The following is a 16483-nucleotide window of genomic DNA, read 5'->3' as shown; positions in this document are numbered from 1 at the left end:
GACTTTGTATTGAATAGGACATGTATCAAAGGGGAATATGGTAGACTTTGTATTGAATAGGACAGGTGTCAAAGGGGAATATGGTGGACTTTGTATTGAATAGGACAGGTGTCATCCTATATGAGTCACATAAATTGATTGAGAAATAGGGTCCATTTTAAGTGTTGTATCAATAGTCAAACTTTTCACTGTGTGACTGATTGCATTTTAGTAATACACTTTTAAATACTGGGCAGGCTTTTAACAGACAATGCTTGCCGTTTGAAAGCTCTGACATAGACATTATTGTATATGGAGTGAAAATACTTGTCTTGACTTTACCTGTTTTATGCTTTTATTTCCTTCAGAGTGCAGAGAAAGAGAAAGCACGAGCAGCATATGTCAAATTCTCAGGGATGTACAAGCGCCTTGCCACTGAGCAAATTTTATGTCTCCATGGACTGAGAGACAGTGAACTACTTCAGTTGGCCAACAAGCCTGCTGTACTGATTCAGAAACTCTATGAACACCCAAGTATCACAGAGACTGAGGTCACTTCAAACAAAAATATGCCAGGTAGGATGGACTCTGGACATATCATTATACAGGATGCCCATATGGGTCAACAAATCAGATCTATGTATATTTTATATTTCTAACTTTGACAATCCAAAACCACAAGCTTAGATAACCAGATAAAATGTTATACAAAACAACAATAATTACTGAAAAATCCCCTGTGTACCTAGTCAAGAAAGTATATTTTATGGAATGGAGAGATAGTGTATAAATTGAGATTATTTACATTTTTTAAAGTGAATTTTTTATGTAATGCGTGCAAAATATGATTAAAATATAAGTTCGCTAAAGATGAGAATAACACTTGAAATTTTGCCTAATTACATTTTTAATTCAGTCATTCAGTACATTTAGTAAAATCTTAAACCAGGTTAGTTTACTTTTCCTATCAAGATTTAAACAGCAGTTTAAGTATGCTTTAATTCATTTTTAGATATACATGGAGCTGTAGAATCCATTGCTAAAATAAATGACTTTGACCTTCATTGGCTGAAAAGGACACTAGTGGAAAAATGGCTTCCATCTTGTGCTGCAAAGAGCAATGATGCTGACTCGGTGAGTGTGAAAAAAAATTAGCATAGTAATTGGAACATTGTCATGGTTGATATTCTTTAAGATATTGGGGGTTTTTTGCGGGGGGGGGGGGGGGTTGAATTATGGAGCAGTTGTGGCCCAAGGATTGATGATGGCTGAACTATTTAAGTCTGTCCATCTGGCGTCAGTCCTTGAGTTAGGGTTTGCATTTTGGTCATTTTCTAAGACTATTACTCTCAGAATTACATAAGTTGGTGTTTTGACTCTTCTGTGGAGTATTACACATTTCAAGGAAAATTAGGTCACTGCAATGTACATTACATGGCTCCTGGAAGCGACGGCATTCCGCCTGAAGTCCTCGAGCGGAAAACCAGCACTGCTCCAGCCCCTACACACACTCCTCTGCCTTTGCTGGGAACAGGGATACATCCCACAGGACATGCGTGATGCCAACATCGTCACTTTGTACAAAAACAAAGGAGACCGTAGCGACTGCAACAACTATCGGGGCATCTCCCTCCTCAGCATCGTTGGAAAGGCCTTCGCCCGTGTTGCCTTGGCGCGTTTGCAGATCCCAGCCTCCCGCGTCTACCCAGAGTCCCAGTGTGGATTTTGAGCCAGCAGGTCAACTGTAGACATGATCTTCTCACTATGTCAGCTGCAGGAGAAGTGTCGCGAGCAGCAGATGCCCCTCTACATTGCCTTCATAGACCTGACAAAGGCGTTTGATATGGTTAGTTGGAGTGGACTCTTAAGACTCCTGCAGAAGATTGGCTGCCCCCTACGTCTGCTTGCTGTCATTATGTCGTTCCACGAGAACATGCACAGCACAGTGTGCTTCAATGGCGCAACATCTGAAGCATTCCCAGTCATTAGCGGAGTCAAACAAGGCTGTGTCCTTTCACCGACGCTCTTTGCCATCTTCTTCTCCATGCTTCTCCAGTACGCATTCAAGGACTGCAATGAGGGAGTGTACATCCATACCAGGGCTGACGGCAAGCTGTTCAACATCGCCCGTCTCCGTGCTAAGACTAAAGTCACAGAGGTACTCATCCGTGAATTGCTCTTTGCCGACGATGCAGCCTTGACATCACACACGGAAGATGGACTTCAGCAGCTGGTATGCTGCCTCTCCCATGCATGTAAGGAATTTGGACTGACCATCAGTTTGAAGAAAACGAATGTCATGGCACAGGACACAGACTCCACTCCCTCTGTCTCCATCGATGGGTACAATTTGGAAGTTGTCGAGAACTTCACATACCTCGGGTCTAACATCTCCAGCTCACTCTCCATTGATTCTGAGGTGGGCGGCAGGATTGCCAAGGCAGCAGCAGTGATGGCCAGACTTAACCAGAGGGTCTGGAACAACCCCAACCTCACAGAGAAGACCAAACTGCGTGTCTACCAAGCGCGCGTGCTCAGCTCACTTCTCTAGAGCAGCGAAACATGGACCACCTATGCAAGACACAGGAGGAAACTCAACAGCTTCCACCTGAGATGTCTGCGGCGCATTCTGCACATCCAGTGGCAGGACAAAGTACCCAACACAGAGGTTCTAGAACGCGCCAACACGAACAGCATGTTCTTCATACTCAGCGAGAGGCGCCTTCGCTGGCTCGGCCATGTCAAGAGAATGGACCCAGGTCGCATTCCCAAGGACCTGTTATATGGGGAGTTAGCAGAAGGTGCACGACCAACTGGACGACCACATCTGCGCTACAAAGATGTTTGCAAGAAGGATATGAAGACAGCAAACATCAATGTCAACGACTGGAAGAGCTGTGCAAACAACCGTCCCAGCTGACGTCTAGCTGTCAGGCAGGGAGTTCAAAACGCAGAGGAAAAGAGAAGAATAAAGCAAGCTGAAAAGAGAGCTAAAAAGAAGGATAAGCAAAAGCGTACTTTGGAGCTATGCCATCGTCTCCCGTAGACGGACGGATGCCAAGAGCCAAGAGAGGAGTATTACACATTTCAAGGAAAATTAGGTCACTGCAATGTACATTACATGGTCCTGTGATTTTGTTCAGTCTTATGGTTAACCCTTTTTCTCAAGAATTATTGCCCATGGAGTTTCATAAGTTAGTGTGCAATTGCATGTAATATATCCATCAGTAAAAATAAGGTCTCTGATCATTATTTCATGATTTAGTGATTTGTAATTGAGTTCAGTTCTTTTCAAATAATGTCACATAATCATAATACATTAAGAGTACAACCATTACCTCTTAAATCCAGACCTTCCAAGTATATTTTGACAACAGAAGTACTAAATGTCATTTGCCAACCTAGATGGAAATGATACAAGAGGGCGGCACCCATGGATAAAGGGCTAGGTGCCAGATTGCATCTGTACACCAGTTACTACTTTTACTCAAGCGTGGAAGCCCACTGTTTTTAAAGACTTGACAAAACCGATATCATCTTGTGTCTTTCACCTGTTGAGTGATCATGGGAAGCTTTCTCACATTGGATGCGTTCTTCAGTGATATTTTTGATTTTTTGTCACTCTATCTTCATCATAAATGATATATTGCACTCCATTTCTAACTTTGCCACACAGTAAGTTTGTTGGCTTAATTTAAATAGCCTGCCATAGGGTCTCAATAGTTCAGTCCATTCAACTTTGGTACTCAACCGTATCTATTAATTCTAAACAGTTTTCTTTGACAGTCATTACATGCACGCAAATTCCAGTGGCATTTTTTTTTTCATTGGCATTCTCTTTGCGGTAAGTTTAATATAACACTCAGTTGATTTATGTTTTGGAGCCCGTAACTTCAGTTCTGTGCAACTCAGGAAAATCATTGATGGCTTGTTGAATAGAAAAATATCTCAAACCAAAAACAAGCCATAGATTTTGGTCATGTGCCTTCAAAGATTGAAATAGCAGAGGGAAATTGAGGGTCAAGCATGGAACAAAGTTTTTGGAAGTTGTCTCTTTTGTAATATGAGAGACAAGGTCGTATGTCAGAATAGGTCATGGGGGTAATTTGAGGTAATTTTGTCACTCTGTATGATTTTTTCCCCTTATTACTTTTTTCAATATCAAGCTTGCGGTGAGCACCTGTGGTGTAGTTGATCTCTGCTGCAAGAAATGTCACCAAAAAAAGAAAAGAAACTGGAGATTTTACAGCATACATTACTCAGGTCAGATGACAGAATAAGTGGATTATGATATAACATGCATGGTTCACCAACAAATTCGAAGACCCTTACATGCTCAGATGAATTACACATAAATGGTTTACATATTCAGGTTTTTGTCTCATCTGTTTAATCTTCGACTGCCAACAATTTTAAAGTTCTGTATTCAAACTTTTGAAAACTAGAAACTGGTTATACAGACAAGCATACAGGTGCAGGTGAGACACTATGTTCTGTTTGATTTATTTTAATTTTCACTTCATGCTAACTTTCAGCTTTGACAGTCATGGTTATACTGACAACCATACAAATGTAGATGAGACATGAATTCCATTTAACTTGTTTTAATTTTCACTTCACAGACCTTAACATTCAACCTCGACAACCTTAAATTGATCGAAGATGAGTTTATGTTGAAGGAAGATGAAGATGACAAGAATCTGAAGAGGTAAATGCAAAATTACTAGAATGTATAAAACCATATACAGTCAAACCTATGATAATGGTCATCTTTACCCGGTGGTCAACTGTTCAATTCATCTATTCCAATTTCCCCCTTACAAATTTCCTGTATAAATATCCCATATATAGCAGTCATTCATTGGTCAATGGCTAAGTGTTTCCTAACCAAAACATGGTTTCTCCTTGCTGTAAGCAGTAATTGGTTAGTATCTACAGTGACCACTTAGTCTATACGGACTAAATGTTTCCTTCATTAGAAAGGCATTATTTAGATAAAATCATATCATGTGACTCAATGTGCAGACATTTCTAGTACTAGACAGTGTAACTCATTGCTGTCAATGTCAAATTCTAAAACGAAGCAGATTTTATCATTATTGTAGAGAGCCAAAACAGTTTGTTGGATTGTGGGAAAAATAGCTGTGTTTTCACAGCAGAAATAAAAGTCATCTTTTCTGCCATTGTGACAGGCATAGTTAGATATCTTTGATACAGTTGAACTTTCAGGATGGGAGGATATTTTTCCAAGTTGAGGGGTGTCTCCTAATACCCTGATTCACTGGAATCTCCAGCATTTGCAAAATTAATATTGAAAAATGAATTTTTATATATTTTGTTATAACAGTTTAGTTCCAGTGTATTATATTTATGGTAATACTGTCTGTGATCACATGAAAATGAACTGGCTTGAGCAGGGTAAGTGACATAAAACAATTAACATCACTTTTAATCCTGTCAGTAGGATGAGTTGGCTTCATTGTTTGGAGTTTGTCATGCTACATTTTACTATGTGTGGGCAGAAGGGATTCTAGTAGGATTAAAGATGCTAATTGATGATTATGGTTGGGTTAATCGATCAATACAAAACAACTAACATTACTTTGATTCGGTCCAAAGAGTATGTTCTGCTTGAGTGCTTAAAGATAGCTTAGAGTCTATACTATGTATGGTCAAAAAGTAATTTCAACAGGATTAAAGATGTTAATTGTTTAAGGTTGGATTACTCAAGAGCTCAAATGGCATAAAATGGGGTTGATGTGACTCAGTGTTTAAAGTTTGTTGCGGTGTCAAAAGTGCATTACCTCCCTGTGCCAAAATGCCATAATCTAAGCAACAGAAATATAACATGAAGTTTAGTGGTGAATGAAAATGGGAATTTCATTGTTTTGAATCAAGTTTGAAGTGACATGATTATACATTATGTTCTTCCTGTTAAGCTGATTTTTAAATCTGTTTTGGTAGTAAAAATGAGATTATGCATCTTGCATAAACACCATCTCATGAAAGCACAACCACAAGAACAAAAATATGTCATCACTGAAATCCATGTTTTCAGAATCCGCATCAGATGTGGATAAAGTTACATGTGCTGAGACAGCATTTGTCAACTTCCGAGCCAAGCATAATCTTCCATTTCTGGTAGCAGATAATTCTTCAGGTCTTGTAAAAATAATGTTCCTTGACTCAGAAATTACACAAAAGTCCACATGGAAAAGAGTTACTCAAATAGTGACTATTTTATTGTTGATGAGAAGTCCTAGTCTTAACTGCATAATGATAATATGAATATGAATAATTTATTAAAAAACTTTATCACGATCAACCACCAGCAGAACACAACCTTAGATGGCAATTTTTAGGTAAAATAATGTTCAATAATTCTATGAAAAACCACATTGCAAGAACACCACTGACCTTGATTGAATTAACTTTATATGGCACAGTTTGCATCTGATTGTTGAGATTAAATGATGGTTTTTCACATTATTGTCTTGATTTCTTTTAAACAGGGTGATGTTCCTGTTGAAATCAGGACCAACAGAAGAAGCAGCACTTCTTTTGCTTAACTATGCCTTTAAGGTATGTCTGAATGTATTTACGTTCACTTCAATGTGGAAAAGAAGCCTTGTGTAATCTATAATGTACATACAGTCACTGTTGTAACAATAATAAAAATAATAATTTATGGTGACACAAATCTTCAAATCCCTCACATAAAGATCTTTCATCTTTCTGTCTATATATATATGTGTGTATATATATATATATATATATATATATATATATATATATATATATATATATATATATATATATACACATACACACAGTACCATCCACGTATATCGACATCACTTATATCAATGAAAATGCAAATAAACATATACTGACCATACATACCAGATTTAGAAATTCCATTGTTTTCTAATCGTTTATGTCAAGCTGCCAGTTCTTATCCATGCTTTATTCTTTCATTGTATGATCTTGCTGCGACAATAATAAATTAGCATTTGTTTGGTCCTCCAAAGCTGACCTTTCATGACAACTTCAATATTTTATGCACCCTTTCAGCAAAGCAAGCTGGCTACAGTCTTCAATAAAAACAATTAACCTTCATCCGATGAAGTCAGCACCAAACTTTAATAAAAGCATTGGAATCAGATCAATTGTTGCATTTTCCAAAGCAATTGGATCATGTTTATTGTACCATCAAAGTTTCCTTTTTTTCAGGAGAAAAGTAACTTTATGCTCATGATGGCTACCAATGGCTTCATGAAATGTAAATTCAATTAACAGTCTCTTGATACTAGTGGAACGTCTTTGAAATATGTTTGTAAAATTTTTATTTTGTTCACATGTTTTCATTTCCTGATGAGTTTCCTCCTCCCCTCAGCAAGACCAAATTGTAGGCCAATTTAAATACATGAACATGTAGCATGCAAACAACAACTAGATCCATAGTGAATTGTTAGGGACATGGTTTATTGTCAGTGGGATATAGAACAAATGAGGAATACCATTATGTGTGTGTTTGTGATTGTGTGTGTGTGTGTTATTTGTGTTTTCTAATGGGAAGTGATTGATACATGAATTTTTTAACTTGTGACCTATACTCAGATTCATGGATTTTTTATATATATGTACAGTACTTAATACATTATGGAGTGTACTACACAAATGTAAGTTGTCAATATACAGGTGTATTTCTGACTAGTTTTGTCTTCATTTAATCACAATTTCCTTTATTTTCTCTCAGTGTAAATCCTACTCTCTAATGAGTCACCTCTTACAAATTTCACTTGTATGTGAATCCTTTTTTTGTTTTCACCCCCACCCCATTCCACACACTTATCTTGACATTCACTTATGTTGACAATATTCTCTTGGTGCAGAGGATGTCTTGAGAAACAGATGATTCTGTGTGTGTGTGTGTGTGTGTGTGTATGTATATGTATCTATATATATGTGCCTAGTGGTTACAGTGTCCACCTCGGATGCGTTATTTTGCAGATTCGAACTATCATATCAAAGACTTATAAAAATGGTACTAGCAGTTGCCTCACTAGAAGCTCAGCGTTAAGAAGTTAGTGTTAGGACTGGTTGGCCTAGTATCAGGATAATGTGACGGGATGGGATATCATGCCCCAATACAGGACATCACTATAAACCACCACAATGCAGACAACATATTAATATGACTGAATTTTTTTAAAGCTACATCAAAATTCCAAATCACACACAAACAGATTAACTCCTATTCCCACATCTTTTTCACATTACATGTCATGTTATGGCAGGTATGTTAAACTGGTTACATGTTGGACATGGTAGCAAAGTAATGGCAGCAAGGAGAGTTATTCTGTAAGAGTTTCTTCCCTTTATATGCTATAGACAGCAAGACATTTCTTTTTACATCTTTCAGGTAGGGCTGGATTTAGAAGTAGCAAAGGACAATTTCCTAATGTGAATGTGATTAGGCAGATAGTTTTGGAGAAACATAATTTCTAAACAGTCTCCTTTTCCTTATGGGTGAAAATGTAATTTTATGCTTGTGTCAAGTTCCAGGATTTCTTTATTAGAAAAACTGATTGTAAAAAGGAAAAACTTAATGATAGTTAAGAATTTTGTATAAGTATATATGCTTCAGTAAGTTTCTACATTTCAATATCAGCATGTAAACCTTAAAAGGTGTCAAGTATGCCAGAATAATCTTGAATATGAACTTTCTTGTGCAGAATCAGGAAGTAGATGATGCTGTGGTGACCAACATGTGTCGCATCAGGGCATTCTGCTGCCTCCTTCAACTTCAAGATGAGGATGTTCTTCAAACACATTGTAAGATGACCTCAGATAAGATCAGGTCTGTACTATCTCTCACATGGGGAATGATCTTCTCATTAGAGTGAAGATGACCCGGATTTATGTCTTTATTTAAAAACTCTGGCTCATTTAATTGGATAACTAATATTTTCTGGGGACCTTTTTCAAAATAACACACAGATACATACATTGAAATTGGTCAGTTTAAATAAAAATGGAATGCAGAATTAACAAACAAAATGATATGCAGAATGAATACAAGAAGAATGATGAATGCATTTTTATAAAACAAGATGCAAAATTCATAACAATCAATCAGAAATTAAATGTCATTGCATTTTATGAATAGATTTGAACATTTTACTATCTTCAAGCTGATGCAAAAAACGTTACTGTTAAAAGCCCATTCGTTGTTTTAAAAAAAAAAATTTTGATAGGTTTTAGACTGCAGCAATAGCCATGGTGTGAGTTACTAAGGAAAAGTTAAGAAAGTGGTCCACATCAACTGCATTGGTGGCTTAATGCTCCTTTTATAATCATAATGTGACTATTTATTTATTAAGAACATTTTTAACTTGTTCGTTTCCCTAAATAAATTTCATTTATTTTCAAGATAACAGATCTTTGAAAGATGTAATAACATTACTCCAAAGAATTTTCAACACACATCACATGTGTACCAGCAAAAACACTGTGTACATCAATTATTTTTGCCTTGTAGATGTATTCTAGTGTAATTGTTGATTTACAAGAAAAGATGATTTTTCAAAAACGATTGACATTTATTTTGTGAAACAACAACAGCAAAGCTGTTTTTTGTATTCTATTTGTAATACAAAAAGCCATGTGTGTGTGTGTGATTTCTTTACATGTAATAGTGAAAATTTCTGCTCATCCTTTCAGCAAACCTGTGATTGCTCTTATGTATATGTAATTTAATTATTTGTTTGTTAGTTTAATTTTTTTTTATTCCATTACATATTATTGTAATGTAATATTGTTTAGTGGACTTGATTTTTTATTAGAATTAAGATCAGTTATGTTTGACCTGACTTTTTTAATTTTATTGATAAACACCTATTAATAGAAACACTGTATCTAGTTTCTGACCTTGATTCAGAACCAGTGACGGTTTTAATAAACAACTTTTAAAAAAATTGTTTTATATTCTTTCTCAGAGTCAGAATTATTAAGTTAAGTCAAGGCCATACCTGGACGATGTGATAATTATCATGTAACAGATTTCCATTCCTTCTGGAAAGATGATTTCTTGACCCCCATAAGGGCATCTGTTTTGTGTTGTTGTTAATCTTGTAGTTCATGTTATCAGAAAGGATTGTCAGGTTGGCTCCAAACATATGTTGTGACCAGTTTTAGTTGAAATTTTATTATTTGAATTTCAAGTGATTCTTTTCCCTGGAAATACATAAGTGCTGTTACAAAATTCTTGGATAAGTACATTTATTATAAGTTATACAGAATTAAAAACTGGAATAATATTTTTGGTGATTCAACAAGAAACTGTTGACATAACAGCACTTTGCAGGTTACAGTAGACATCATTGTCTTCAATTTTGGATTTCATTGGGTTTCAAACTCAGTTTCATTCAGGACTTTTATTGCTAGGACTTCTGTTTTTTAAATCTTGTATTATTTTTGGATTTGATTCATAAAACTAAGTTTTTTTCTCTCATTTTTCACTTGATATTCTAGGGATTTAAATTATTTGTTAAATTTTGCAAAGCTTGTTGTCTTCACTCTTTTCTGTTACTTTATGTAAGAGCATAGACTCATAACACTGCCAATTCGTGTATTTTAAGGTCACTACAAGCTCTGAAACTTTTTTCTCCATAATGAACTATATCTGTGAAACCTAGCACACTTTGTTCCTTTGATATCTTTGATCACATTTGCGAATGAGTCAGATAAACCAACAAATAATGTTAGATACTTTAATAGTGTTACTTGCAGAATAATATTTATAACATTGCTCAATTGGTCAACTGAAATAAGTCAACTGGATAGATGACTGACCACTAACTCTTACACAATTAGAATTTGTTTACCTTTTAACTCTTTTATTTACCCTTAGAGTAGATTTAATGCGAAGGATATAATAAACCTGATAATTCAAAGCAGGTAACATTAAAAGTGAACTAAGGAATGTTTTACCTGTGTTCAGTAACTGGCAATCGATCAGCCTACCATCTGTCTGTGAAACCACTTTCATTACCCCAGTTATCAGGGTGGATTACCAGAAGATGCTGTTAATAGACAGCATTATAATCAGTTATCAAAGTATTTTACTTGAAGGTGTTGTTGATAGGCAGCATTATAATCAGTTATCAAGTATTTTACTTGAAGGTGTTGTTAATAGGCAGCATTATAATCAGTTATCAGGCTGGATTACTTGAAGGTGTTGTTAATAGGCAGCATTATTATCAGCTAACATGCATCACATCAATCTGTTCCCAAAACAAAATGAACCCTGAGCTTGTGAAAGGTAATAATAAAGGAAAAACAACTTTTCTTCTTGAGACATTTGGAGAAATTAATTAATCACCCAACAGTAAAATCAATGGTCATCACCATTACTTCAAGCTGACGTGTGACTGCAGACTTTTATATACATCAAGCATACATGATGTTGAATTCCTGATATTGAATCAGCTTGAATTGTATGTAGTACACCTATCTTTTCACTGGTTTTATACTCATGTATTTGCCTGACATTGCCAGACATCTATTGCGGATCCTGGTGTATCTGGTGGAGCTGGAGAAGCTCCATATCAACCATTCAGTGGAGACATTTGAGGACTGCAACAAAGATGGACTTATCAAGGGGATCTGGAGAAACCACAGCCACCAGAAATCTGTAAGACAGCTTTCATTAACTCATAATTTACAGAGGGTATCTCTTGATACTAAGATTGACTTAATAGAGCTCTTCTGACACAAAATGTTTTGTACCTAAATTAAATATGCATACTTGTGTCTGCATTTAATATTTTAAAAAATTTGACTATCAGATTTAACTGATCCTTAGTCTTGCTTTGTATAAACAGAGTTCTAATAACTTCCTATCCACTGCATATGTACATGATTAAAGATTATTAGCTATAGGTTGATTTGCTCTGTGTATTTATCTGGGTTTTTTTTCTCATTTGAATTTTTATGAAAGATGAGTATTTAATTTCTTTGTTTAATTGTACTTGTGCTCAAAAATAACCTGTGATGGTAGGATTGTTATCTTTCCTGACTGTAAGGCCATGTGAGCATATGGTATGACCCTTCTTGCATAGGTAATCTGTTATCTTAGAAACCATGGGACCAAAGTTTTCTATCATGAGGAGCTTTTAGGTTTGTACAAATGCTGATGATGTGCCATCAAACATGGCTGCCATTACCAAAGGGAGAAAATCTTATGAAAGACAGTACTCAGCAGCATTTGACCAAATTTGACAAATCATCCTGGATCAAAGGGCTTTTAGGTTTATATGAATGCTTCCAATCCACCATTAAACATGACTGACATTACTGAAAATGGACAAAACTTCTCAGAAACCATTCAGCTGAATTTAACCGAATTTGACAGAAGGCATTAAGAGCCATTAGTTTGTAAAAAAGCACAGCTATTTTTCAAGGTATCATTTGTTTTCTTCAAGGTACTGCATGCCAAAGATCAATTTATATATTGCACTTTTCACCTCTCTCACTGAAATGTTTGAGAAAGCTATTTTATATTCATTCCTCTGAGATATGGACATGTTGTAATGACAACCACTGCTATCCTCTTGAGATGTTACATGGTTTAGCATGCACAACACTGAGCCAGATTGTGACACAGGTTAGGGCCTATTGCATGTGTATTTGTTTATTGCAAGGGGTTGACCTTTAAATTGTCGGGGGGTGTAGGGTCCATTAATCTTAATATGGATAATTCTTAATATGGATATTTGTATATTTGTTTTGTTTCATCTGATGAATACTTGCTGTTCTTTCCGACTAATATGAGGGCTAAAGTACGAGCATTTTCTTTCCTCTACAGACTTGAGGATGACATTTGTTTTCAAGGTTTTCAACAAAAATATTCCCTGCCTCCCCTCTTCCCCTATCAAAATTAAATAGTCTGTCCCCAATAGAGACTTTACTTCAGTGAATGATCTACAGAAATCAAGGCATTATTCATTGTTGTTACTGTAATAAAATATTTGCATGAATTAGCATGAAAGAGGTCAATTTCAGTTTAGGCAAGGTGTCATGTATGTGAAGACATCTGAGCATCACATTCAACAGCCCTGGTTATCACCTAGCAATTAACAGAAGAAATAAGAGGATTATTCATAATTAAACAACTGAATTTACTGCTGCAATGAATACAGATGTGGGAAGTTTGAGTTAAAAATTAAAAAGGTCCTCTACTTTGATAATTAATTCAAAACAAATTTAGTTTAAATGAACTGAAGATACTGAAACGTTAATAATGATGTCTCCCTCCCCCATTGTTTCTCTCTTACCTAAGGCAGCATACATTTATGTAGTGCCCATGCTCACACACACCGATCTGTTAGGCACAGTTATATCTCTTCAAGCAGAGTACAACATACTATCAACTTTCATAAGACCCTTTAAAAACAAAAATACTAAATAGCATGAACATTACCAAAACTAAAAGTATGACTGTGTCTGTAGTTCCGATAACATGATACATCTATTTATAAGAAGTATGAATGCATCTGTAGTTCCGATAACATGATACATCTGTTTATAAGAAGTATGAATGTGTCTGTAGTTCCAATAAGATCATACATCTATTTATAAGAAATATGCATGCATCTGTAGTTCCAAAAACATAATATGTCTGTTTATAAGAAGTATGAATGTGTCTGTAGTTCCAATAAGATCATACATCTATTTATAAGAAGTATGCATGCATCTGTAGTTCCAGTAACATGATACATCTATTTATAAGAAGTATGAATGTGTCTGTAGTTCCAGTAAGATCATACATCTATTTATAAGAAGTATGAATGTGTCTGTAGTTCCGATAAGATCATACGTCTTTTTATAAGAAGTATGCATGCATCTGTAGTTCCAAAAACATGATAAATCTATTTGTAAGAACTGTGAATGTGTCTGTAGTTCCGATAACATGATACATCTATTTACAAGAAGTATGAATGCATCTGTAGTTCTGATAACATGATACATCTATTTATAAGAAGTATGAATGCATCTGTAGTTCCGATAACATGATACATCTATTTATAAGAAGTATGAATGTGTCTGTAGTTCCAATAAGATCATGCATCTATTAATAAGAAGTATGAATCTGTCCGTAGTTCCAATAACATGATACATCTATTTATAAGTATGAATGCATCTGTAGTTCCAAAAACATGATAAATCTATTTATAAGAAGTATGCATGTGTCTTTAGTTCCAAAAATATAATACATCTATTTATAAGAAATATGCATGTATCTGTAGTTCCAAAAACATAATATGTCTATTTATAAGAAGTATGAATGTGTCTGTAATTCCAATAACACGATACATCTATTTATAAGAAGTATGAATGTGTCTGTAGTTCCAATAAGATCATACATCTATTTATAAGAAGTATGCATGCATCTGTAGTTCCAAAAACATAATATGTCTGTTTATAAGAAGTATGAATGTGTCTGTAGTTCCAATAAGATCATACATCTATTTATAAAAAGTATGAATGTGTCTGTAGTTCCAATAACATGATACATCTATTTATAAGAAGTATGAATGTGTCTGTAGTTCCAGTAAGATCATACATCTATTTATAAGAAGTATGAATGTGTCTGTAGTTCCAGTAAGATCATACATCTATTTATAAGAAGTATGAATGTGTCTGTAGTTCCGATAAGATCATACGTCTTTTTATAAGAAGTATGCATGCATCTGTAGTTCCAAAAACATGATACATCTATTTATAAGAAGTATGAATGTGTCTGTAGTTCCGATAACATCATACGTCTTTTTATAAGAAGTATGCATGCATCTGTACTTCCAAAAACATGATACATCTATTTATAAGAAGTATGAATGGGTCTTTAGTTCCAATAAGATCATGCGTCTATTTATAAGAAGTATGAATGCATCTGTAGTTCCAATAACATGATACATCTATTTGTAAGAAGTATGAATGTGTCTGTAGTTCCAAACACATGATAAATCTATTTGTAAGAAGTGTGAATGTGTCTGTAGTTCCGATAACATGATACATCTATTTACAAGAAGTATGAATGCATCTGTAGTTCTGATAACATGATACATCTATTTATAAGAAGTATGAATGCATCTGTAGTTCCGATAACATGATACATCTATTTATAAGAAGTATGAATGTGTCTGTAGTTCCAATAAGATCATGCATCTATTAATAAGAAGTATGAATCTGTCCGTAGTTCCAATAACATGATACATCTATTTATAAGTATGAATGCATCTGTAGTTCCAAAAACATGATAAATCTATTTATAAGAAGTATGCATGTGTCTTTAGTTCCAAAAACATAATACATCTATTTATAAGAAATATGCATGTATCTGTAGTTCCAAAAACATAATATGTCTATTTATAAGAAGTATGAATGTGTCTGTAATTCCAATAACATGATACATCTATTTATAAGAAGTATGAATGTGTCTGTAGTTCCAATAAGATCATACATTTATTTATAAGAAGTATGAATATGTCTGTAGTTCCGATAAGATCATATATCTATTTATAAGAAGTATGAATATGTCTGTAGTTCCGATAACATGATACATCTATATATAAGAAGTATGAATGTGTCTGTAGTTCCAATAAGATCATACATCTATTTATAAGAAGTATGAATATGTCTGTAGTTCCGATAACATGATACATCTATTTATAAGAAGTATGAATGAGTCTGTAGTTCCAATAAGATCATACATCTATTTATAAGAAGTATTAATATGTCTGTAGTTCCGATAAGATCATACATCTATTTATAAGAAGTATGAATATGTCTGTAGTTCCGATAACATGATACATCTATTTATAAGAAGTATGAATGAGTCTGTAGTTCCAATAAGATCATACATCTATTTATAAGAAGTATGCATGCATCTGTAGTTCCGATAACATGATACATCTATTTATAAGAAGTATGAATGCATCTGTAGTTCCGAGAACATGATACATCTATTTATAAGAAGTGTGAAGGTGTCTGTAGTTCCAATAAGATCATGCATCTATTAATAAGAAGTATGAATGTGTCCTTTGTTCCAATAACATGATACATCTATTTATAAGTATGAATGCATCTGTAGTTCCAAAAACATGATAAATCTATTTATAAGAAGTATGCATGCATCTGTAGTTCCAATAAGATCATACATCTATTTATAAGAAGTATGAATGCATCTATAGTTCCAAAAACATAATATGTCTATTTATAAGAAGTATGCATGCATCTGTAGTTCCGATAACATTATACATCTATTTATAAGAAGTTTGAATGTGTCTGTAGTTCCAATAAGATCATACATCTATTTATAAGAAGTATGAATGTGTCTGTAGTTCCGATAACATCATACGTCTTTTTATAAGAAGTATGCATGCATCTGTAGTTCCAATAACATGATACATCTATTTATAAGAAGTATGAATGTGTCTGT

The 16483-nt window shown here is 34.6% G+C and overlaps 1 protein-coding gene across 1 annotated transcript in view; it reads left to right on the top strand.

Moving 5' to 3' along the window:
• Window positions 1-16483, top strand: part of LOC149808394 (kinetochore-associated protein 1-like) — a 221977-nt gene that overhangs the window by 166744 nt on the left and 38750 nt on the right. The window contains exons 49-54 of the mRNA XM_089976616.1: window positions 348-555; window positions 992-1113; window positions 4602-4687; window positions 6492-6561; window positions 8718-8842; window positions 11542-11677. Of these exons, the coding sequence (XP_089832742.1) occupies window positions 348-555; window positions 992-1113; window positions 4602-4687; window positions 6492-6561; window positions 8718-8842; window positions 11542-11677 (747 nt within the window). The remainder of the gene's footprint in view (window positions 1-347; window positions 556-991; window positions 1114-4601; window positions 4688-6491; window positions 6562-8717; window positions 8843-11541; window positions 11678-16483) is intronic.

This window comes from Sinohyriopsis cumingii, chromosome 1 (genome assembly GCF_028554795.1).
Source record: "Sinohyriopsis cumingii isolate HCF-2022 chromosome 1, ASM2855479v2, whole genome shotgun sequence".
Classification (NCBI taxonomy): Eukaryota; Metazoa; Mollusca; class Bivalvia; order Unionida; family Unionidae; genus Sinohyriopsis; species Sinohyriopsis cumingii.
The sequence above is the reverse complement of the archived record's forward strand: the minus strand, read 5'-3'. Positions and strand labels throughout refer to the sequence as shown.